This window comes from Aquila chrysaetos, chromosome 4, assembly GCF_900496995.4.
Source record: "Aquila chrysaetos chrysaetos chromosome 4, bAquChr1.4, whole genome shotgun sequence".
In the NCBI taxonomy this organism is placed as follows: Eukaryota; Metazoa; Chordata; class Aves; order Accipitriformes; family Accipitridae; genus Aquila; species Aquila chrysaetos.
This window is the reverse complement of record NC_044007.1, coordinates 18,006,327-18,032,176: the sequence shown is the minus strand read 5'-3', so window position 1 is coordinate 18,032,176 and position 25,850 is coordinate 18,006,327. Positions and strand designations below refer to the sequence as shown.

The window sequence follows — 25,850 nt, the reverse complement described above, 5'->3', positions numbered from 1 at the left end:
ATTTTCCAGAAGTTTTTTTTCTTTGCTTTCTTTTCCCAATCTATTTCAGACATCCACAGAGCTGGTCTCCGTCAGAGGAAATAAAGACCTTTCACTTATAATAGTTGCTATCACTACTCCTCCAATACCGAGGAAAAAAGTAGAGGAAGGAAAAAACAAACCCCCAAACCAACAAAAAAACCCACCACCATCCACACCCGTATATGGAAGAGTAATTATTGCTGAATTTGTCTTCCATTCTATTCTGGTTTTGTTTTATTTCTTCTAAAAGCAGGGTGGTTTTTTATTTTTCTCATGACTATTAGTAGAATTCTTCCCTTTTGTCATTTTTCTCTTAAGATACCTGTGAAGAAAAGAATTCCAAAATGTTCATTATACATTAAGGATATGCTCATATTCATTACCACATATCCCAGTAGTTTTTATGATCAATTCTGCTGTTAATTGTTTTTCAGGACTTCCAATTATACTCTTATTTAAGGGATTTGTGACAAATAAAAGTATTTATTTCCCCTAATTAACATTCTGAAATGAATTTTTGAAGTGCCATTCAGTAGCCTTTGATGCTTTTTTGTGTGTGTTATGTGTCTGCATCTATATATATATAGGTATATATGTAAAAATAGTGAGTTTGGGGTTTTTGAAGGTTTTTTTTGATTGGGAAAGTTTTCAAAGCTTTCAGATTACTGCTGATTCTTTGGTAGTCTGAGAAAAACAAATACTGCACATATATAGTTTTCTATAGTTTTCTGAGAAACTGCCATTGTTTCTGAATGAGACATACTTATTGTGCAATGGCATCAAAGATCAACTCTATTCCTTCATTTTATCTCACAGCTGTACGTCTAAAACATTTTTCCACTTGCTGGTATTACATATATAATCATCTACCATGTAATTGATGTCAGTTTTGTCACAGTGTTGTAAACAAGAAGTAACATGTGATTTCACTACTACAAAAAATAGTGCAAAGCCATAAAGGGACTTAATTTTAAATCTGTTCTCATTTGAGAAATATGTCATGCTTACCCCAATTGTAACATTATGAAAGAGGAACATTTTAGTAGTTAACTTTGGTGAAATGAAACTGAATAAAATGATAAAAATGATTGTTGTAGTAACTAGCCTTCATTCAATATAACCATAAGGTGTGACTAACTGTCTTTTGCAATGAGACAGCTAAATTATTCCTCCTAAATGCAATCCAGATACAAAACTGCTCAGGAGCTAAGCTCTGCGGGTGGAGTGTTTTCACTGGGGACTGAATGCAAATACTGCAAACTGGGTATCATTTTGAGAGAGCTCTCTGTAAATACGAACAAAATCTGCCAGAAGTACTATGGCAGAAAACTGAAAACAGATGCAAAAAGACAAGGACATACAAAGGAAAGGACTACTGAGAAAAAAATAGGAGTACTGCTGGGAAACAAAGTTCAAACACTGAGCAACAATGTTGTCTCCTGGTTTTTTTATTTTTCTTGTTTGCCAGGAAATTTATTTTGCAAATAGATGAGAGAGTATTTAAGAAATACTGATTCTATTATCAATTTACACTCCTATTTAAACAGCCAGTAAGTCATTGAATATTTACTTATCATGGATAAAAGACTTAATAGTACCATTATTATCTAATGGAATATAATTTTTTTAACCCCAAAGTAATATTCTGATTCTAAGACCAATTATAAGCGAATATAAAAGTGTTGTAGTCACCCTGCAAGGCCATTGAAAACAAAAAATGAAAAAAAATCATATAAAATTTGTGGGAAATACGGGACAGAGGAAGTGGTTCAAGCAGTTAAGATCAATGTTGTACTCCTGATCTGCATTTATCAGAATGAATGAGTGAGAGAAAAAAAAAATACACCCTTGCATGGTACATTGCCAAATACAAACACATAACAAATAGAACATTTACTGTACTGCATTAAGAATTGGGTTACAGATAGAAGAAAACCTGAAATAAAATTAGCAAATGTTAAGCAAAATCTCCATTCGACCAAAATATTCTAACACCCTAGTAGTAAATGGCTGACTTCACACTAGGTTAGGATTCTAGACTATTTTAGACTAGGCTATTCTAGACTGTTTTCAGGATAGCCTTGTTCCTTGTCAATGTATTGTAAGACTGGGTGTAGTTCTATCTTTTCTATGATACAGATATAAAAGACATATACAGCAGTTTTATGAATCCAGTTGAGGCCCCCTAGGTCTTAACGTAACCTGTAATTTGTAATAATCAAAGGAGGTCACTTTTGTAAGGGCTATGAGTGAATGTTACAAAGAAAGAGATTAAATGTGAAGGCTTTACTGAGTAGCAAATTTGAGGGAGGAAATAAGCATTATAACATTCTCAATTTCCAGTCTAGCAAAGCTTGAGAAGAATAAGTACATGAAATATTATTAAGAAAAAAAAATTAGTCAAAAAGTAGGAATGAAGGTTATTAATAACGTGTGAGTACCAAATAAATTTCTTAACTTGACAAGAAATCCAGCTCTAGCAACAAAGAATGAGCATAATAACAGCATCAAAACCTTTGCAACCTCAGCTGCATATGAGGTTTCTTTTCTGGAGGTTACTCTCTGAGATGCAACAGTAGGAATAAATGAATACAGAATCTTTACATTAAATGGGAAAAACATAGCTATGCTTATTTTAGCTGTCAGTAATGTCACACATGAGCATAATAGTGGAAGAAATCTACATATCAATATATTATTGAAAAAAGAGATTTAGGTTATTATTCAAAAAAGTTAATTAACCTGTCAAGATGACCTCAGCTGAGGAGGGAAGAATTATTTGCTGGAATTTCTTTTTTCTCTACAGGGCTTGCATTTCTTATAAGGATGTATTTTTTTACATCCTCCTGTTCACAAACAACATCTTCTGTAGAAAATGACAGTATTGAAATGACACTGGCACAGCCCTGGACAAAAGAGAGTTTGGGTCTTCATCCTACTATTTTCAGAAGATCCTCACCTTGCCAGCTGTTCAAGCTGTACTAAAACTGTTCAGGATGAATGGTAATGTTCTTTCAAATCTTTTTTAATCCATGGCCCACAGAGAGACGTTCTCTGCTGAATTCCTTGAAATGGCTGAATAATTCTTTAAAGATGAAACATCATATACCTCATCTGAAAGTCTAGTTGTTGTTATTATGCAGTAGTATTGAAGAACAAAGATGTTTAAAAACAGTGAAGAGGAAGAAGTTAGTTGCTTGTATGTTTTTCCAAAAGTTTTAAGGATGAAAATAGTGGCAGAAAGTCTACACTTCAAAGAATACATAGCCACAGAAACCTTTCAGTGACTGAAAGCTGATTGCGAAAATATAAAGGTTCTTTTGTCCTTACCTGATAGAAATTTAAAGGTACACTCACTCCTGAGTATGCATATCTTTCTCTCAAATAAAAGAGTTGAAAGATAACTTTACAGCTCTACTGTTCTACCTTGCTCTTCCAAATACATAAATTGCATATAATTTAAATATGTATATATTTCAGTTCCTGATTTAATTGATCCATGACATACATAAATTTAATATCTTTTCATACCTTCTAATTTGATTACCTAACCTCCCCATAGGTGCTTTCATTCACTAATGTATACACATCTTATAAACTGGTTTTATCAAAAAAACTTTTCATCCCTTATCCCATTATCTTTCAGTTATGAATCAACTGGAGGTGCTAAATGGCAGATCTTTACCTGTCCCACACACCTCTCCACAGCACTGATTGATTCATGCACTGCATATTCTTCAGTGTCAGCTTACATGGTTGCCCTGCCCCAGCTGGTATGTCTGCTACTCTTTTTACCCCATTGACAGCATTGCTCTGTACAGAACTGTTGGATAACTGTTTTCTCATATATCATCATATTTTCTTTGTGAGTAGCAGGCTGTCACCAATGACTCATTAGTGTTTGGAATTGGTATTTTGTATGAAAAAAAGGAAGAGAAAGTTGAGTAAAACCTGGGGAAAAATTCCTCAGATAACAAGTCACAGGTTGTGTCTACATTAGCATTTTGGTTCAGATCCTCCTTGTAACTCTTAAATGTGCTGAGCGGTTTTGCTATGAACAAATCAGCTTCCTTTCAGAGGAAGCACATTGAGAAGCTCAATTTGTGGTGCACAAAACAAGTGTTCTATCTCCTTTTGGAGACAAAGGGGTCAAAATTATTGACAGGTCCTTTTGACAACTTAGAACCATATGAGTAATGATGACATTTAGCCCAGAGCACTAGACCAGATACTGTCCAGGGAAAATTCTCTGAACCATATGTAATGCAGATATAGAGAATTCAGAACCAATTATTTGTCTTATGATCTGCTCCTTTCTGCTGGATTATTTGTTACTGCAAAGACACAGTATGTGAGGTTTACTATTTCTCTTAGGAGAAGAGATGAAAGGTATTCCTGATACTATTGTATGGCAAGTATCAACAAATGCTGATATTTAATGCTCACTCTAACCCAGTTAGCTTTTTTCTGCTACATGTCTGTCTTTATTGAAAACTGCTCTAGTATTAGTCATGTATTGGAAACACACGTCCATATGTCTTATTGATCAAGTAAACTCCACTCTTCATTTTTGCATTTTAATTCATATGGATACTTAACATTTTATAAAGGTGTGTTCAGTTCTTCAGGTGAACTAAAAATAACATTATTTAATAATGTCAAGATTAACAACAAAATATAAGATCTTACAGACCTTTAAAAAATTTAATCATATTTCATTGTTTATCTTGATTACAGATTTAATACTAACTTGCAGAACTGAACACACCTATCATTCCAGCAATTGCTGATTCTCCCTAGGACATATGTAGGCAATTACAGCAATGAATTTTGTAAATAAGGGAGAGAGTATCAACAGATCTGTTTTATCAGTATGTTTAGATGTCAGGAGGAATTGAGAAAGAAGAAGGAATTAAGAAATGAGGGTTAAGTGTATTCCGGCTGAGTTGAAGAGGATGGACTCACAACTTAAAAAATGTGAAAAGCTGGAGTAAGCTCACCAATCAACAAAAAAAGTTTGCATAAGATGTCTTTCCTCGAGTTTGAAAATTGGTTGAAAAATAGTATTTTTTTCTCAGTTTTCACATGGTTTTCATTGATGTGATGTCTAAGCATCTACTAAATTACTTTCAGTCATGCAACTAACACAACTGAGAGAAACTCAATAAAACAAGATATCCCCAAAGAGAAGTATGAAACTTTGTACATTACATTAACAGTGAGCAAGGTCCCTAGAAAGAAATCAGAATGCTTTGGAATAATCGAAGAAAACAGCTGCTGCTTTTAAGTATAAGAAGAATTGGATCCAACAGAAAGGCTTCTCAAAGCACACTATATTTTTGTTTCTTAGCTTTACTTTGGTTTTTTTTTAACTAAGTTTTTTGACATGGTAACCAAAATAATACAGGAAACATTTTAAAAGCCAACAAATGACCTCAAGAAAATTCATTTCAGCATGTACTCATCTCCACCATATCAACTTCTATCCACAGTCACTTTAAAAATCGTGCTGCCTTCTGGAAATGTCTATGTATTTCCTCCTGCTAAGCTACATTAGCCAAACAAAAAAGTCCTGATCCTGAAATCAGGATGTTGTAAAAGTAATGATCTTCTGACAGTGCTTCTCCTTAGACTTAATAAAAAGTCTGAAGATAGTGCTAATGAAGCAAGGGAAGAAAATCCAGTGTTAGCGAAACCTTAGGAAATGTTGGGAAATTCTATTCATCATTCACATATCAGTTAAAAAATCTGAAAGTAATATGAAGCTAATGATGTAGACCCTATTTATTTCCGCCCTGGGGAATGCTTAGTTTAATAAATAGCTGATTACAGGCATTAAAATAAATAAATAAAAAAACCCTCAAAACTTTTTTATAGTCATGAAAATATATGTTTTAATTATCGTTACTCATTTCAGTAAATTAAAGCAAATAAAATTAATGTAATAAATAAAATAATGTAAATATGCTAAGTTTTCATATAAACATGAACAGAACAACTTATTTCTTCATCAAGTATTTAAATATTTTTCACTGAGAAAAGTGTTTAACAAAATACACAGATTTTTCAGTCTCTTTTATGAATAGGATATTCAGTAGAAATCTATTCTATGTTTCTGAATGTTTCTCCAGGATTTATTACATAGACTTTCCCCCAGAAACTGATTTAATGTTTTCAGTATAGGAAAAGATCAAGCACAAGAAATTATGAGAGGCAGTCTGTAACCTTGGAGACAAAACAGTCATGTTTTTTGTCTTTGACTGTTATTTTAAAAGACTGAAGTGATTTTTTTCATACTTTTTCACCACAAAATCTTGTGAAACATTTATTTGTTTTTAAGTCTTCCCAACAGAATTACTTCAGGAGCTCTCTGTTGTTTTGGTTTGGTTTTTTTTTTTCAATTTGAACATTGTTTCTTCTCACCAGCTATGAACAAGAATACTGATCCAGAACTCAATTTCCCACTACATTCAATGAAAGATCAAACCAAGATCACTACATTAATATGATTACTCACACAGTACTACATCGTTATTTAGGTATTCTGAAAAAAAAAAAAAAAAAAAGTGAGGTTCAGAAAGGAAGGCAGTTGTGTTAAATGTTCTAATTCTCTTTGCCATTTACTGTCTCCTGAGATTCAATACCCATAAAGTACTATCCTTCTCCTTTTAATAAAAGAAGCAGGAATGGAAAAAAGAAAGACAAAAAAGGGCTGTGACAGCTATCAACATATTCTGACACTACTACGGCTGTCTTTAAAATCATGCACTACTGTCCACAATGTCATGGAATTTTATTTGTGTTGTAATACAATTTGGATTTTAGTCAATATTTTTGGTGATTTAAAGCTTACCTATGTTCTTGTTCTCTTCTATATCTAATTAGGTTCAACAGTAACTAGTTTTAGGTTCTGTTGCTGATACTTATATTCTTATTTATTCTACCTTTCATAAATTTTTCAAATTACACATAACGAGAATGCAAATGAGTTGTCTAACACAATGATTAAACAAAACAATTTGAGTAGCACTTTGGAAAAAATAACTTGTATTTTTAAACAAAATTCTTGGAAAAGGATATTATTTTATCCTGTAGGATTTCATTAATGTCATCTAAGGGTACACTTAACAGCATCTTCAGTGTTTAAAATAGAAATACACTGGTAGCCACTTGAGTCCAAGCATAGCTAAATTTTTCAGCAAGGCTCTAAGATAAATGTTAAGAAAGGTTTACAGCTGTGAGCAGAAAACCTTTAGAAGTAGAAAGTGACATAAAATTTTTTTTCTTACTATTTTTCAGTGATTGAAAACAAACACTAGCTTTTATTTGCAAGTTGCACAAAAACCTATTTCTGGGATCATTACAATACCTGCTCTGTAGACCTTCCTGCTGTATTTTATCTCCTTTCTCCCACACTCTACCATTTCTTTCATTTACTCTGCTCCCTCCACCTTCTGACAACATTTTCTTTCTCAACCTTCTTAAACAAATTTCTGACTTCTGATTTGTCATTAGCTGAACCCATCCCTCTATCTTAAGTCTTAAATTGCTTGTTGAAGAAACAAGAATTGAACTGAGTTAGTCTGAGTTAGTCTGAGTCTTTCCAGAAAGCTCATTCCTGCACAGTGCGGTAGCACAGCAGGCAGTGTTGCTGCAACAGCAGTTATGGTAGCCATTACTCTCTCCCTTTTATAAATTTGCTCTGTCACTAGCTTTTTTTTTTTTTTTTCCTAACAAGCTATGCATGCTTTTTTGTATGCTATATATGATGTATACGACATTGTATTTCTTTAAGTAAAACTTGTATTCATGCTTTCGTCAACAATTTGCCATCATTAAAGCTTTGAAGACATACATTTGAAAATTTACTGTAGTCCTATTAGTCTGATACAAAAGGTATCTTTTAGATTACTGTTTCCTCCTCTAGTCATATAGGTGTTTTAACACATTTTTCTTAACTGTTTATTGTTACTGGACATGATAGTATATGAAATTAATAATAACAAATCTCTTCTGACAAGTATAAAAAGTTTTGTTTTATCTGAAAATTGATGACTTCAGGGTCTTCTTTTAAGTTGCAAGTAAAGATTATGCAACCTGTTACTATTATTAAGCTTATATTACATTTTTGTTTCTACAGGCAAATGTAGGATAAGTTCAATTCGTTCTGTATTGACCTTCACTCAGCATAAAGTTATTCTGGCAAAATTTTTAAATGCAAGTATTTTTCCAAGGTGCTGTGCTATTCACAAATAGCAGACAATTTGGCTGGTTTTAGATTAACATTTCTCTGATGAAAATTTTTACATTTCTCCAAACTTAAATAGTTGTAACCTTTGCAGATAAACCAGTAAAAATGAAAAAAAAAAGTCAGAACATTTTGATTACACATCTACTATGCTGCCCCAAAACTTTTAGATTTAAAACCATCTGTCTTACCATTTCTGCCAACTTAGAAGATAAAGAAAGTCAAACACTAAGATCTTCTCTTTTCTCCCCCCTCAGCTAAATGGTTTTCATTGTAAAAGTAAAACATAAACAAAGTCTGTCTGTTCCCATCAGCTACAAGTCAGGAAACATTCCAGCTTCAGAACTGTAGCTTGATAAGTAACACTTTTGCTCATTCATGAGTCATTTAAATTAAGCTTAAGTGAAGATTTGCACCAAATAATGCTGCATTACAGAAGGAAAATTATTTGTGATGGAGAGTGGTCTAAAAAGGTAAATGGCAATCTGCACAAAGAGATATTGCAACAAACCCCTATATTTAATGAATATATTAGTTCAGATTCTTCTGAAAGTCTCAGTTTATGGATACTCTTTTATATTCTCATGCCCCCACAAATGACAAGGTACAATATGCCTTTCATATTGCATTCTAAAATCAGAATACTATCATAGCTTTGATTTCAGCTGAAACTAAAATGTTAATTGCTTATAGAGTTAAAATCAATGTCTCTACAGTTAACACAATAACCCAGATCAAGGTACACCTGATAATAATGAATTAAAAAGAAGCCCTTCAAATTGTTTCACTAAGATGACATGTTCATTTTATTCATAAACGATTTAGGGACTGGTATCTGAATATTTTAAATAAGTGAAGATGCCTAAACATGTACAACTGAAGAGTGTCAAATTCCATAAATAGTGTCTGGATAGTGATTTTCTTTCAGAAATAAGGCTGCAGTGTTCCTGTCAAAGTTTCCACAAACTTTTTTTTTTTCTTTCTTTGTTTTTTTTTCCCCCTTTATCTTTTGCAAATGTACAGATTAATTCTATAACATAACCACTGAGTTCAGGTCTACTATGCAGATATTTTACTGAGGACATGTTTTATAACTGACACATCTGGAATCAGTCTTGCTGTTTATGTATAGGTCTACTTTAGAGACATATGCAGCAATCCAGTGACACAGATTTTGCATGTTGGGAAGATATTGAAAAGGGGATTCAGTCTGTGGAAAGGTAACCATAGTTATAATTTGATAAGAAAAACAACCCAGCCACACATGTTTTTAAAATGCAGAATGCTCTTCAACGTCTGTGCTAACAGAGACAAGCTGATTCATTTTGCTTACTTTTGTCTGCTAGAGAGAAAGAAAATAGGCAAGCCATGACAGTAGTATCCATACCTAAACATCTGGTCTCAATTCCACTCCAGAGTCCAGAAGACAGACATTCCCTCACTGCAGAGCCAACTAGCATGTATCCTGAGTCGCAAGTAAATATAGCTGTAGATCCATATGTGATTTGCGTTCCAATCTTATTCCCATTTGGAGGTGTAGGAAGTTCTCCACAAGAAATAACTATATGGCAAAACCAAAACAAAACAGAAATGTACAGCTGAGTATCACAAACACACATACAATAATACTTATCAACAAGTAACACTTATCAACTAGTCAACGAGATAAATAAATTTCACAGCTTGAAGTATTTTGCTGTATAAAAAATAGATTAAAAACTCCGCATACAAAGACTCTTACTTCCCCAGAAATAATACTTAAGAAAGAGGTGGGGGAGGACCAATTAAAATTGTCTCTGTAAAGTTAAAAAACCCCACTGTTCAGAACATTATTAATTCCTATTTAATTTCCTTGGGTTTATCAATAATTTATTTTTTAATATTGGAATGTCACAATTGTTGCCATTTTAAAAATTATGTTTATGTTTCTTTGGGAAGGTGTCATTTTTATCTTTTAGTTCATAATGAAATGCTTGCCCTAGCATTCACACAGTATGTTGTTATAATGAGTGAATGATGCACATGGAATTCCTTGCTATTTATTTAAAATTCAAACCATCTTTTCATTCAAAATCATTACTTTAATTTAATAATTTTCTTTTAAGAATTAGCAAAAAGAACTTTATTATTAGGAAACAAGATGGTGGATTATCAAAGGGTGAAAGCAGCTAGAGCACTTTATGCTAAAAAAAAGTAAGTGCTAATATTGCAAACAAAAGTTCCCAAAACATAGTGGAAAATGTTTGTCTTTTAAAGAAAAAAGGGTTACAAATACACATATACTATGTAAAATATCTATATACACAGAGAAAGAGATAGATACAGACATATACACAATATTTTTAGAACTAGCAGAGGTGAAATATTGTAATTAACTTTTAAAAACCCTCTAAATTAAAAATTAAATTTCCAGTAGGTTATAAAGAACTCAAGGTTAATTTCCAATATAATTAATCTGTCTTCAGAATTGCATTTTTCAGCCCCTTTTTTTATTAGTTTCATATATATTCTCTATAAATTCTAAATATATTCTAACCCACAGTTATCTGGCTTATCTACACATTTTTTTGCTGCTTTTTAGGTATGTATGGATTTGTACACATATATGCAGATACACAGTTTAGATACATGCATCAAAACCACAGTCATATCCCATTCTATCAGAGTGTCTGTCATGTGGTGTTTCACAAAGAGAAAGAAATCTTGGGCTACAAAGTACACCCAAACCCCCCCAGTTTTGAAAAACAGATGCCTAAATTTAAGTACATAACGAAACCTGCTTTTCACAGGGGTGGCGAAGGGGATCATAACTGTAGCCACACATTTAGCTTGTTTGAAGTATCTGAATATTCATTACTTATCTTTTTGAAAAGTAGCTACTGCAGGTTATCAAGATACCAGCTAATGGTAGGAATGATGTGCACTTGCACACTATATGATAACCAGCTGGAAGGAGAGATTATTTTATTTATCAAGTGTGCAGACAGGATACAAAGTTTTTGCATTTTTCTAGACTATACAGCACTCCTGACCTAGACAAATATATAGGAAAATGTTCTCTGTTACTTATTTGTACCTTTATAGATTAAGGGACCTTTAAAATCCAGAAGTGTGCTGACAGATATTTCCTTGTCACTAAACTTAATGTAAATAATAGCCTCTAGGATTCCCAGGAATTCCAGCCAGGAAACGTTTTTTCCAATTAACTGATTCCAATATTTAATTAGTTAATTTCTAGTTCAGCTAAATAAAATATTTTATCTGAAGTCTGTACAGCAGATGCAGATACAACATGTACTCACTTTGGCAGTAAGGCCGCTCATTCCTCCAACTCCAGGTGCCATTAGCAAGACACTCGATAGATGCTGGTCCCAAACCGTAATACCCTGGATCACAGCTGAAAACTACTTTTGTTTTATACTCATAATGTGAACCATTCACTATTCTCCATCTTCCATGTTCCAGTGTAAAAGAATTGATGCTTGGACATGTAACAACTTCAAAATAACAAAAACACATAGTCATTTGTGGCTTAGTACAGGCAAATTAGAAAAAGGAAAAAGGGAAAATCCTTGAAAAATATTCTAGGGTATGTTTTCTTTCCTTTCTAAAATTCATTGGGTAAGATAACCCAAATCTTAATGTGGATCAGACACTCTGACACTTCTGTATCAGTCTTATGATCACCTGGGTTTTCATACCCCATTTATAACTGATGGTATCCACTTCTCTTTGGGACTGAACATGCATTTTCTCTTCAGTGATGTTCCACCAAGTTTAGATGGTGTAGGATTATATTGATTTACTGAATATAAATAATAAGCAGCAGTTTCAAACAAGTATCCCAGAGTACCAGAGACTTTGTGATTCTGGATAATAAATAGGGTTTGTTAACAGTAAATGAACTGTGCAGCTCTCACGGAAGAGATGGCTTTTGCATAAACCTCTGCAACTATTAACTTTGATTTAGCTGTAAATTAATTATCAGTTTGAATGTATTCTATAATCTCTAGTGTATTTCTTCTGCTCTCACAAAATGTTTCAATATATATCTCAGATGCATATATTTCTAATATGTATATCACAATAATTTAATACCAGCGATTATTCATAGATTAAAGTAACCTGAAGCTGAAGGTTTAAGTAATGAGAACATTTGTGCCTTGGATAAATAAACAAAATGTACAGCCAGGTTCTTACTCACTGGAGAGTTTTTACAAGTTACTTACCTACACAGCGAGGTGTTTTATTGTGATTGCTCCAGGTACCATCCGGCTGGCAGACTGCAGTAGTAAGTTCCTTGGCTGATAGTCTATATCCATCATTGCAAAAATAAGTAACGCGGGTGCCAACTAAGTAATCTGTAGTTAATATCCCACCATTTAATGGAGCTTTAGGAATTCCACAAGATATTGCTGAGTAAAGAGAAAGACATAGTTATCTTATATCTTCTTAACCATAAGCTTCCGTTCATCTCAAAGAGTTTATGCATTGTAACAACAACAGTCTTAAATTCATAAAAATGACTTTTTAACTCATTAATGTGTGTTTTAAGCCTACAAATAAATTCCCTTAAAATTTTAGGGAATTAAATCTCAGGAAGTTTTTGTCTTTTGATGGAGGAGGTTAAAAATAAGAACAATGGCTCATAACTCTGCAGCTATCCATTCAAAATGCAGAAGAGAATCAAAGAAGTGGGAATAGACAGTATCTAGAAAAAATATGATCAGCATGGTTGAATGAGTAAAGCACCAGTCTGAGACATTACGAATCTAGTTTGTACTTCAGTTTTCTTCCATCAGATGTACTGTGTGACCTCTGGCAAAGCACTAAAATTAGCTTTCAACATTCTATTTTCCTCCTGCAAAGCAGAAAGAAAATACCCTTTTGAAAATATTGAAAATTGGCAAATGAAAGTGTAAGCCACTTTTTTTTTTTTTTTAATTATTCAGCAGAAAGAAAGTACCAAGAGAAGATCTAGCTCTAAATAATGCTCTGCCTGGTTTGGGAACCAAATAAAAACTATCTTTTCCACATTTTAACACCATACATCTAATGCAGGTCAGATCCAAAGGAAAAAGGAATTAGGCTCTTAACTCTTAAGTACTTTACTTTGAAGTGGAATCTTGAACCCTAAGAAACCACCTATCCTGCCTACACAGAGATATGAAAAGTTAAGCCTCTCAGACTATGCATAAATACTTGATAAAAAAGAGTAATCTGTTTTTGCCCCTATTGTGAGCTGATCTGACGTAAAACAGCTCTGCTTCATAAGCAATATAACAGCAGTGTGGCACTATACCAAAGCTAATAATCACAACTGAGACACACGTAAAGCACTAATGCTATCATAATTTGCAGAACAGAGGTGATAAGATCAATGTTAAAATATGCTTGAATTGCCATAAAAAGAAACTGCATATGACATGTAATTTTTTAAAAAAAGGGACACACTGTACTGAAAAGATCACAGAAAACTATTATTAATTTGCTCATCACCTCATCTGGGCATCCATAAAAACATATACCTCATGGGTATCACAATATCTACTGGCAACTACAGACAAACACACATTTAGAAGAAAATAAGAAAACAGTGATTAGAAGACAGTGAAGGCCCCAAGAAAGTCATTGAATTCCATCTTCCAGAGGGTATGAGGACATGATCCCAGAGGGCTAAAAAGTGACAAGCTAACTAAACCAGAAGGTCACTCTTCCACTTCTTACTGAACATCTGACAAAGCTGTACAATTTCACCTGATATAACCAAAGAAAGAAACTGAGCCTCTGTCGTGGTTTAACCCCAGCCAGCAACTAAGCACCATGCAGCAGCTTACTCACTCCCCCCCACCCAGTGGGATGGGGGAGAAAATTGGGAAAAGTAAAACTCATGGGTTGAGATAAGAATGGTTTAATAGAACAGAAAAGAAGAAACTAATAATGATAATGATAACACTAATAAAATGACAAGAGTAATAATAAAAGGATTGGAATGTAGAAATGATGCGCAGTGCAATTGCTCACCACCCACTAAACGACACCCAGCTAGTCCCTCCGAGGCGATTCCCCGCCCCCACTTCCCAGTTCCTATACTAGATGTGACGTCACATGGTATGGAATACCCCGTTGGCCACTTTGGGTCAGGTGCCCTGGCTGTGTCCCCTCCCAACTTCTTGTGCACCTCCAGCTTTCTCACTGGCTGGGCATGAGAAGCTGAAAATCCTTGACATTAGTCTAAACACTACTGAGCAACAACTGAAAACATCAGTGTTATCAACATTCTTCGCATACTGAACTCAAAACATAGCACCATACCAGCTACTAGGAAGACAGTTAACTCTATCCCAGCTGAAACTAGGACAGCCTCCATGACACTAAAATGAAAATGTATGACCAAGTTGGTGTTTATTATATCTCAAATTCCTCCATAGCTTGGATTGCAGCAGCAAACATTAGGCAGACCTATCCATGCAAAGAAGAGGGTAACCAAAAGCTGGTATGACCAAGGTATAATCAAATAACACCGTCTACTGCGTAACTGGCCAAGCTAACCTCTTCCCTCAAAAGCACATGTTAATGATAAAAAGTTTTAGGCAATAATAGAGCTGCCAGAACTAAGTCCACTGCCAGTTACATCAAGGCCAGCATTCAGCAGGGTATAAAAACTAATATCCACCTGCAAATGACTTGTAACATGTGAAGAGCTGTTGCTTATCATCCTGAGCACCAACAAATGATACAGCACTATTTGTTCCCAGACTGCAAATTCTGTCTCTTTTAGCAATCAGCAAAATATATATATGATACTTTGTAGATACAGCCTGAGATGTTTTATATCTACCATTGAGATTAACTACTCCTTCAGTATTCAAAAATCTCCATTAATGACTTGATAAATTTTGGGTCATACTATCCATGTTAACAGAATCAATCTTGTGGCACAAGGAAAATATATCCTTCCCTTAACCTTAAAATTTTAAGAAACAAAAAGCACACCAAATGCTTGATAACAGCCTTTTACATAAACAACAGAGCTCCCAAGGAATCAGTTAATGACATTTTTAGTTTACAGCTGTTATGAGCTGAATTTTACATACGTGGAAACTTGCACAGTATTTTTTTTTTTTTAGTTGAGGGAAAAAATGTGAAAAGAACAAGACAAAGTATTTTTAACATCTGACAACTTGACAGGAAAAAAATGAAATATGGAACATCTAAAGTGCCCCAAAACCAGGTCTATCACAGAAATGTTTGGTCATTTTATGTCAGCTTTGGCAGTATTGCAGTATTGCAAATCAACAACACAATTGTAATCACAACTGAAACAATAAAATCTATTAGTTCACACAGTTTCAATTCCAAAGATATGCACATACAGCCCTTGGAAGTCCTTGATTTTATTAGTTCTTAAATACCACCAGCACATTCTAAAGACTTATCTGAAATTTCAGAAATTATTATAGTATCAGGATGAAGTTCTTAAATACCCTTCATTAAATGTTAAGGCAGTATTAAAAGTTTCTGTGATGATAATTTCCCAAACAGAAGTCAGACTATTCACCCTATAAAGGACCTCTGATCCTTGGATTTGCTCTGCCTCACTTAAGAACACTTAGCAGATGTAGCTACCTTTCACATCTCTGGGATGTGAGAAAAAAATCTGAGTACCAATGCAGACATCAGTCTAGAGCTGAGAACATTTACCAGGAGAATTTCAAACATAGGCGAGACTACTGAAACTATTCAGTGACATACTCCTCTGACCTTAACTGTTGGATATTTAACTTCTGAAGAATTAAGAAATTTTATGAAAATTAAATTCCCTGTAGATTGCCTTACAAAACACTTTAATGGATGCCAACTATTTATTTGGCATTTAATAAGTTACTGAGTTTTCACATCTGTCCCAATACAGCCATGCATTTGGAAATAAACAGAAGTCTATTTTGAATAAATACAAGACTTATTTATGTTATACATAGCTATATTAATTGTTCTAATGTATATGAATATGACTATCTCAAACTTATAGCCATGTCTAAAAAAAATGTAAAGGTAGAACGCATTATGCTTTACACATCAGTTATTTGTTCCAGACCACTACAATTGTATTTTAGCTTAATTTTTGAGAAAATCATAACTCATCAGGTATCATACCTAATCAGGTATTCTTGGTATTCTCTTTCTTTTTATTTTTTTTACTGCTTTAATATAATTTGCATAACAAACACCAGTTATGGAACACTTATGTCTGTTGTTACAGGCAATTTAGATTACTGACCTAGAGAGAATTCTTCTAGTTATAGGGTTATGTTTTAAACTTTACTTACTTAACATCTCTACCTAAAATTGATTTCTGATGAGGCCTGTGTGAGACAATGTTTATTTGCAAGAGAAATATTTCATAATTAGAACCAAGAATCATGTAATCCTGCGATAAAAAAATAAAATGTAAAAAATAACAGGGAGATAAACAAATGTTTTAAAATACTTTGAATCTTCTGAGATCTACGATCAGTTGTAAATATTCAACCGTTTATATGAATTCATGCTAATTCTTGTGTTCAGTTAGATTATTGTAAACCTATTCATTCTTTCAAAAGTTTACCATAATAAGACCTCATAATTTAGTTAACCATGAGATTCTTTTATTGACTTGTGATCAGAGACTTAATATCATTAAAACTGAGATGGATACATGGATGACAACACTTTCACATTATGATTTATTTAATGCATGTCTATATAAACAGAATAGTTAATATCTAAAAGTTAGAACAGTAAAAGTTTGTAATTAATTTGCATTATTGTTACCATTGTACGGCTACAATATTAGATTTTGAAGCAGTTTCCTTTTACTTCTTTTCATGACAGAAGAAGGGTGCTTTTGCATTAACTTTGAAACAGGTTTCAGGTAATCGCTGAAGTCTGGCTTGAGGCATTTCTTTTTGATTCCTTACTACTGCATTAAGTCTCTTCTACTAAGATATGTTTAGTTCTATAAATAATGTTTAAAAGGTTTCATCTAAGGTTAAAGCATGTATCTGGATTTTTCAGGTTCTGCCAGTCCTGTAGTGCAAGTGATTTGAAGAATGGCTGGTATTATCTAAGAGGTTCAGAGTTCAAGATTTCTATTCATATAGGTATAAGAATGAGAACATTAAAAGTTGCTCTAACATTACTCATGAACTTGGAAAAAAAAGCTGTAGTGGAAAAGGCTACCGGCATTCATTAGTTACAGGAAAGGATTCAGAAGTGATAATAATGGTATAGATACAAAATGAAAAATGTAAAGAGAAAGCATTATTTTAAATACAGTCATGAAATATTCTGCAGGCAGTAAAAAATGTTTGCCAAGAAATGGACTTAGTATTGCTAAAAAAACCCAAACCACCACAAACCACTAGCTGTGCTGATTGTAGAGGTATCATTAAAGAATTCATAAATTTTGAGGCCTTAGATTTCTCATTTCCTATAGGATAATGCCAGTAACTATTACTGTGATTTGACTGGTAATCTTCATTTAGGAGACAGAAATCAAATAGATTAAAATGAGATACATTGGTTTTAAAGAAATTGCAAATATCTTTTTTTTAACTTGCACTGCTATGTAAAAAAAAAAAAAGCCTAATACTTTTTTTTTTCGCTGTGTTAAATGGTCATCTGTGCCAATCCTACATTCAGATGTGTGAAAGAACTGATTAAAATGGCTTTGCTACTTATGCTATAAATGATAGAGAATGTGAAGTAGAAGGTAAGACTGTGATGTTGTCATCTGATATCACCTGGCAAAATAGTTGGTAAATTCTGACTGACAATTATAATAGTTGTTAAAACAATGCTCATCCTCTATATCATGAAGTTCTAAATACCACTAGCCCATATTTAAAAGAGTTGGAACTACTTTAAGATGAAGCTGTACTGCTCAGTAGTAGGGGGAATGGCAAAGCCCTTGTGTCTTGTAAATACCCCCTGTGACAGAACATGAGGGATATTTACTGATGGTGTTCTTAACCTTTTGATACAAGAGAACATATCATAAATCTTCTGTATCATCCAGGTATGGGGGATAATTTTCATCTCAGCAAAACAATGAGAAGCTTAGATGTACGACTGATGTACGGAAGCAGCTTAATCCTGAGGGGTTTTGCAGTAATAATGTGTCTTTAGGCTGAATCTGAAGAGTTTGTTGTTGGGAGTTGCAGCTACGTATCATGGCCACAAACCACTTCTCGTGCACAAGGACTTGCTGGAAAAATTGAATAAAGTTCATATCATGTATCAAAGGTAGCCCTCATTAAATGCATAATTATAATTAACTGGTATTCAATACGTACATACATTAAATAATTTTCAATACTCTAACAGTTGGTACCAACAGTCTTTGTACTTGATCAGACACCATGAAGTTATTAAGCACTTAACTCCACTTGTTCCTAAAGGATTATCTGAGTATTGCAACTATTTTCATTACTGAACTCTACTCAGTATGTTGAAAATAATCATCTTCTATTTGAATTTGGTAAGTTGTTTGGGTTTTTTTTTTTTTCATTCCACATTGGTTGATATATCTAATTAACAGTCTGATCAAGTTCTACAAATAACTGTCATGAAGGCAGTCCTTAGATTACTGATGAGGAGAAAAAGCTAAAGAATGATACGTAGCAAATGCATTGCTCATACTTTTTTTCTTTTCTTGAGGAGTTTCAGTTTTTAAAAACATAGGCACAGTTTTTATATATTAATAGAAATTTATCAAAAAGTTTTGACACTGAGATTGTTTCACCTTTGACAAAGGTTAGGTAGTTTTGCTTTAGAAACATACAGTTCAAAGACTCAAAAAAACCTCATGGGAAATTAACATGGAACATTCCTATAGCACTTATCTCCACTGGTCAACAGGAACAAAATGTACACACTTTGAATAAACACATCTGCAAATTTTCATGAAAAAAAAATCGTTCTAATAGTTAACTGAAGAGTGACATAGGTAAGTTACCAGAACAATAGCATTCTTTTCAGGAAAGGAAGAATTAGGATACAATCATGATGGGTATTAAATAACAATTTCCTTTTCCTTGTTAAGTAGAATATGTTTTGGTTTTATACGGCAGAAGAAACTAAATATACAGTTAACCCGATGAATACCAATTTAAACCATGAAAGAACAGAATGGCATTATAGGCAATGCTTTCTTGGTCCAGTTTCCTGTTCTTGGAAATGTAGCAACTTTCAGGTCTTTCTGTTTTTTATATGGTTCTTGGATCATGATAAATGAACTTTACTGAATATTTAGTTTTAAATGAACTTCTTGAATAATTTCATATTTGTGGGTTTTTTTCCCTCACAGTGATGTAGATTATTTTTAGTATCTGCCAGTCTTAGCAAATTCTGTTGAAATACCATTTCTTAAAAATACATTTGTTTTTGTAAGTTTTACTAGGTAGAAAAATTTTGGTACAGAGGCAAGACCTGCTATTCATTTTAAGTCAAAAAACTGATGGCTTACATTAGAAAAGGCAAAAGAAAGTTTCCTAGGGCATATTATTTTATATTATTATTATTTTTCATTATTTCTTTATAATGAAAGAATTTACCTTGACAAGCTGGGACTGGAACATCCCATGAGTAATAACCATATGGAGACTTCCTGCATACAGCAGTACTTTTCCCAATGAGCCGAAAACCTCGATCGCAAGCCCAGCGAACCATACTGTTGAGCTGTCCACCTGTCTGACTGACAATGAAACCATGTGGAGGGGACTCTGGAGTACTACAGTAGAGAGCTTTAAACATAAATATTGAATAAATGAAACATGCATTTAGAATCCGGATGACAATTCTCGACAAATTCTTATTGAATTCAGTGGACGTCTGATAACAAGCTGAGAAAATGTCACTAGAAGTTGTTGTATTTTGTATCCTGATCATGCAAGCACCAAGCAATTTCCCTAAATATAAAGGTGAAAGAATAGGGCTTTATAAGGGTTTCAGGTTTTAGTAGCCTGAAAGGAAATACAGCAATATCTCACTTCTAGAACTGTTTTTTTTCTTCACCATCTTCTCTTTTAAACCAAGTAAGTGACAGAATTTTAATTCATGATGAAATTTATTGCAATTGTATAAATTTCAGGAGTATACAATTTTTTTCTAAAAAGGAAACATCAAGGGCATACTGCACAGAATTCTTTTCAAATAATCTTTTCCTTCTGGTCCTAAATAAGTTATTTCTTTCAGGTTCTGTGATACAATGAACTGAAGTGAACTAACAAATCTAAAATAGATTTTAATCATATTTATGAGTTTCACCATAAATCGCTGGCAAAAACACTGAATCTGCTTTTTTTTGTGTGTGTGATTTATTTAGAACACAAAAAGTCCTACAGAAGTCTTATTTAGATACTATGAAAAAACAATTCAGAAATCTTTATGAGAGCAAAATGATCTTTAAGAGATATAGTTGTTATAATCTGAAAGGATTTATGTACTTTAAGTCTCTCTGACATTAAAGATTGCTTACTTATTCAACTGTCATTATGCTTATATTTCTTAACTCCGCTGTCGATTAAGTCCATGAGTACAAAGTCACTTGGTTTTGGTTACCTCACCAAAGGAGTGGACCAGAAGGGACTTACAGCCTGGTAGCGAGTTCAAGATAAATGTTGTTTGTTTAAGAATTTAACTTGGTCTCTCATCGTTTTGGTCTATGAACGAGCCATGACTGGTTAGCCAAGATGACCATTTTCCCATTTTGTAGGAAAGAAAATTAAGTTGGAAGTTTGTTCAAGTGCTTCCTTCATGCTTTGAAGAAATGTAGGTAATAATTGGTTATCTATTTTCTCAGGCAAATAGAAAAATGTTGATTCACTTGCTCTTTAGGCCTTTCCATGTCCCATGACTTACTTCAGGTCAATGGTTTTCTCAGGCAAAGGCTTCCTCTGATCAGGGTAGAGTCATGTGGCTGTTTACTCTTTATTAAAGAAAGCAGCAGAATGAGAAGCACTGCCATATCTTTCAGAGCACATACTGTGAAAATATTTTCTTCCTTACACTAAATTGCTCCTGCCTTATACTCTTGGAAGAACCAGACATAGACTCACCTCTACTTCTTTAGTGTGTAAGAAAATATACTTGTATTTTCTGAGTGATACAGATAACTAGTAAATATTTCTTGTCTACCTCTCAATAGTTCTCTCACTGCCACTAAGGAAAGAGTTTTAAGAACTTTCTCTTCTTTCTCTTTTAACACATCCAACAGGTACTAAAGGCAATGAAAATAGGTACCATATAATATTTTGTGTCTAGCCAACAGTGAATTTTATCTAGCTATACAACAAACATTTTACCTCTGAGAAAACTTTCCTCTCCTAAAGGGAAGGATGACACTGATACTGTTTTACAGACTGTTGTGAGCCTAATTATTCTTCTGCAATAATGCAGTAGCCAAAAATTGAGTTAGAAAAAAACCCAACACAGCAGAAAGAAGAATTTTATATTTATTCCCTACTGCTTTCTCCACTTGGTAAAGTGAAATTGTTTTATGCCAATAACTTCCCTAGTATCTACAGATACTATCCCCAGTACTTTTCATTCTGTGTATTTCATGTCTTTGGTCACGATAAAAAAATCAAATATAGATTTTGTGTAATTGCTGTAAATTGCAACAGATCTACTTTAGCTTGATTAATGAATATTATTATCCTGTAAAATGGATATAATATAGTAATTCTATAAAAGCAATTATATAAAAATCAATCTTTGTTAAGTATAATCTTCAGGCACTACTCATAAATATGTTCATCTGAATTAATAACACACACACACAATGTTGGCTTTTTTGACATACTAATTGATCTCTTCTAATATGGTGTGCTGCTTCCATTGAACCTTAAATTAAAGAGTTCAATCCTTCAGGGTCTCACATTTTTCCACCTTATAGCTACTCACCCCTGCCTTGTTGCCTCCTCTTCCTCTGTCCCACCAAAAGTGTTAATGATGAATTGCATAAATATCCAGTATGAAGAACAGAGGCACATGAGCGCAAATAAATGATGGGAGGGAGACGGGGGAAGCTGCCTCTTTCATCTTTAGTACTGGTTTATGCCATTTCAAAGTCCTGAGAAACATTTGCTTAAATCTCTACAGAGCACCTGTGTTTCATACATTCTACTTAGGGTGTGCGGGGGTTTTTTTCCTCATAAGATCAGTATCATCAGGTTCATATATAAAACACATTGGATTTCCTTTCAGTCTGGGCAATTAATGTTACAAAATATACCCTTTTCACATAAATAAATATGTTCCATATTGAAATTTTATACACATTAAGGAAAGTCTGATTTACATACCTATATATCTTATCCTGAAACCTTTTTTATTGGTGCCATGATCTGCTGACCACCGGAGAAATACTTCATGGCCATTGCTGGTTATATTTAGAGAAGATGAATAGTCCCCACTGAGAGAAATGAGCAGTGGGCTATGACTATTTGGTCCTTGATGCAAGGAAGGAAAAAGAAAAAAAAAAAAAAAGGAGTTACAAAGTTTAAAATAACATACAATAAATTATATGCATAAAATTAATATACATAGAAAACATCCTCCAAGCAAATGGTAAACTAATCTGAATTAAAAATGGCAGTTGACATTACATGTTATACACTAGGTAGTACACATTTGTTCAGAAACAAAATTACTTCTAAACATAATTAATGCAGTACAATTTTGAAACACAGTAATCCAACAGTTCTTTTTAGCACAAAAAGTCCAAATAGCTTATTTAAGATTTTTTATACTGACAAATTATGGTACATAAACAATATTGATTACACAGATGCAATGTAAAAATACATATATAAAAAGTATCATCTAAATTTGTGCATCCTATAGTTACCATCAAACACCTCAAGTATATCAAATTCCTTTTCTGTCTGGAAGAATTCGAAGAACATGCTGATATTGTAACCCTTTTCCACAGTAATGGTCCATGCACACATCTGGAGATTTGGGTAGCTATCAGGATATCCAGGGCTCAGTATTACTCCTGTTGAATCCAGACGCATTTCATTGGCTGGACAGAGCACTGTGAAACAGAAAGATTGATAAAAAAATCTAAAGACCACTATTTCTGATTCATGTGATTGGCAAGATCTTCTTGAGTTTAAAAGATCTGTATTACTCATTTTATTTCCATAAATACAGAAAGACTGACGACATTTTAGAAACAAAGTCAGTTAGTAGAAAAAAAATCTAAAGTAATGTTTATCTTGAAAATAATCCCTGCAACCCTCGGAAGTTATCAATTCGTGACATTTTTCTTCTTTCATTCTCTAGAAGATAAGATATTCTTGTAGGCTGTGCTTAAGTACTAAATTGTTGCATTGTTCAGAAAGTGAACCATAGACTTTTTTTTCCACCCTCATGTTACTGTTACTGTCAGCAATAATTCCAGGTAAAGTTTTGCACTGAAAGCAAAACTTGAAGACACTGTGATTTTTGGTTGTCAGGTTCTAAATAAAGAGTAATCAATCCTTCCCAAAATCTGTATAAAGCAGCACCTAAATTTTGAGATCCTCAATCAAGCTCCAAGGACATTGATGTACCTACAGACAATGTAAGCACTATTCAGACATGAGGCCTTTGGTCTAGAAAAATATAAGACACACTTCAGGCTGACATTTTGTTGCCCAGTAGGACTCAGTAGGACTAATTAGACAAGAAGATGATATGTGCTAATCCAACTACCTAGTTTTTAGATTCATAGAAACCTCAGAAAATGCTACGGTTTTGCCTTTACATGCATTAAAAACCACTTGGAATTCTATTTTTCCTTCACCTCACCTAATACAGTCCCATTTCTTTCCTATCTCTTACCAAAAGAAGCAGCAAAGAAGAGTTCTTAAAATCAAAGCCTATGACTAGCAGTCAAGATGTTGGTCTTATAATCCTGAACAGGCTGGAGAATCTCAGAATGACTTTGGGCAATTCATCTATTTGATCCTCCTTTTAAAAACAGGTACAACTGTTCACCATATGACAAACACTTTTGGAGGAAATAAAGATCAAATTAAGAGGCAAAAAATAGGTGATTTCTGCCTCACTTAAAAGTAAAAATCCAAATATCACCCTGAGATATATAGATATATTTATTTTAACTCCACATTCTTCATCATCCTTCAGTTCTTTGGTAAGTGTAACAGATGTGTAACTGTGTCATATATTATGTGCATATTGAATCTATATCTACTAACCACTTCCTTTTTATTAAATCTGTGTATGAGAGAATTTTTGTTATACATTCACTTTTCTAGTGAACTCTCAAGCTCAGACAATCAGATACTTTCCTCCTTCTAACACAGGGACAGACTGTTTCCCTGATGAGTGAATGTTAGTCACCTGAAGAAGAAATTATAAAAATCTGAAGTTCTTAATTGCTGACAGCCTTTTTCCCAAATTTAGCAGCAGGAAATAAGAAAAGGAACATGCTTTACCCTTTTCTCTAAAACATTGCTGGGAGAGGCTAGACCCCACAACATGAGAGTGTTTCCTGCAGGGATAAAGATACCTGCTCTATCCCTGCTGACTTCTTCAGCATGTACTGCCTGACAGACCTTCACCTTACTCTAAAGAATTATTTTTTTCTTATATTCCACATCATATTCTGAAGTTATTAATATTCCACTTACAGGTGTGCTGGAAAATACATAGCAGCTCTGGCTATTCTTAATTGTCATAGTTTCAGGAGGGACAGAGGATGCTAGCAGGATAAATGCTACTTTGCTATCACCACTATTTAAAGCAGTTTCTGAAACTGAGCAAAATGGTGTTTAAAAATATGATGGAGAGGATTGATTTTGAATTTATCTGGATTCACTAGGTGTACACAGAATAACTCTCTCATTAAATAAAAAAATTTGATATTACCATGTTATCGGAATGTTTTTCAGGAACTGGTTTTGCTTCATGATATATGAACAAGTGCCCAGAGTTTATTCAGAACTGAACACTGCTAAACAGGAACCTTAAAATCTGGGTTTTATATTCACAACTAACACTTACATGAAAGTGAGTTTGTACTGAGCCATTACAAGTTACACAAGAAAATAATAGGAACTTAGATTTCTCAAGAACACTGAAAATATTATTGGCTTATTAAATACAAAAATCAGATTTTTATTGGGAAAAAGTCATCAGACTATGAAGAGAGATAGAGAACACAGAAAAGCAGAGAAAGAGAGATAAAAAGAATAATCATCTTCATAAACAAAACTCATAAGAATCATAGAAACATAGAACAGTTTGGGGTGGAGGGGACCTTTGAAGATCATCTAGTCCAACCCCCTGCCATGGGCAGGGACATCTTTCAGTAATTAGGTTTGTCAAAGCCCCATCCAACCAGACATTAAAAAAGAGAAAGGAATCTGTCCATATATTTTAAAATATTCGTATCTCACTTTCAAAATTAGCATCTAATTGCTAAATTTAAATAGTTGTTTCTCATGTCCTGTGTTTGTCTCAGTTAATCAAGAAGAGATTGAATGTAACACCTCCACTCCACATGAGAAAACTCATCTGGCTAGAA

The 25,850-nt window shown here is 33.6% G+C and overlaps 1 protein-coding gene across 4 annotated transcripts in view; it reads right to left on the bottom strand.

Moving 5' to 3' along the window:
- The window catches only part of CSMD3 (CUB and Sushi multiple domains 3), a 756,594-nt gene that overhangs the window by 72,163 nt on the left and 658,581 nt on the right, over positions 1–25,850 (bottom strand). For all 4 annotated transcript variants that reach the window (XM_030011520.2, XM_030011521.2, XM_030011522.2 and 1 more), the window contains 6 exons: positions 23,163–23,351; positions 22,618–22,764; positions 19,867–20,055; positions 12,499–12,684; positions 11,572–11,766; positions 9,657–9,830 (listed from right to left, as the gene is read on the bottom strand). In XM_030011520.2, coding sequence (XP_029867380.1) covers positions 9,657–9,830; positions 11,572–11,766; positions 12,499–12,684; positions 19,867–20,055; positions 22,618–22,764; positions 23,163–23,351 — 1,080 coding nt within the window. The remainder of the gene's footprint in view (positions 1–9,656; positions 9,831–11,571; positions 11,767–12,498; positions 12,685–19,866; positions 20,056–22,617; positions 22,765–23,162; positions 23,352–25,850) is intronic.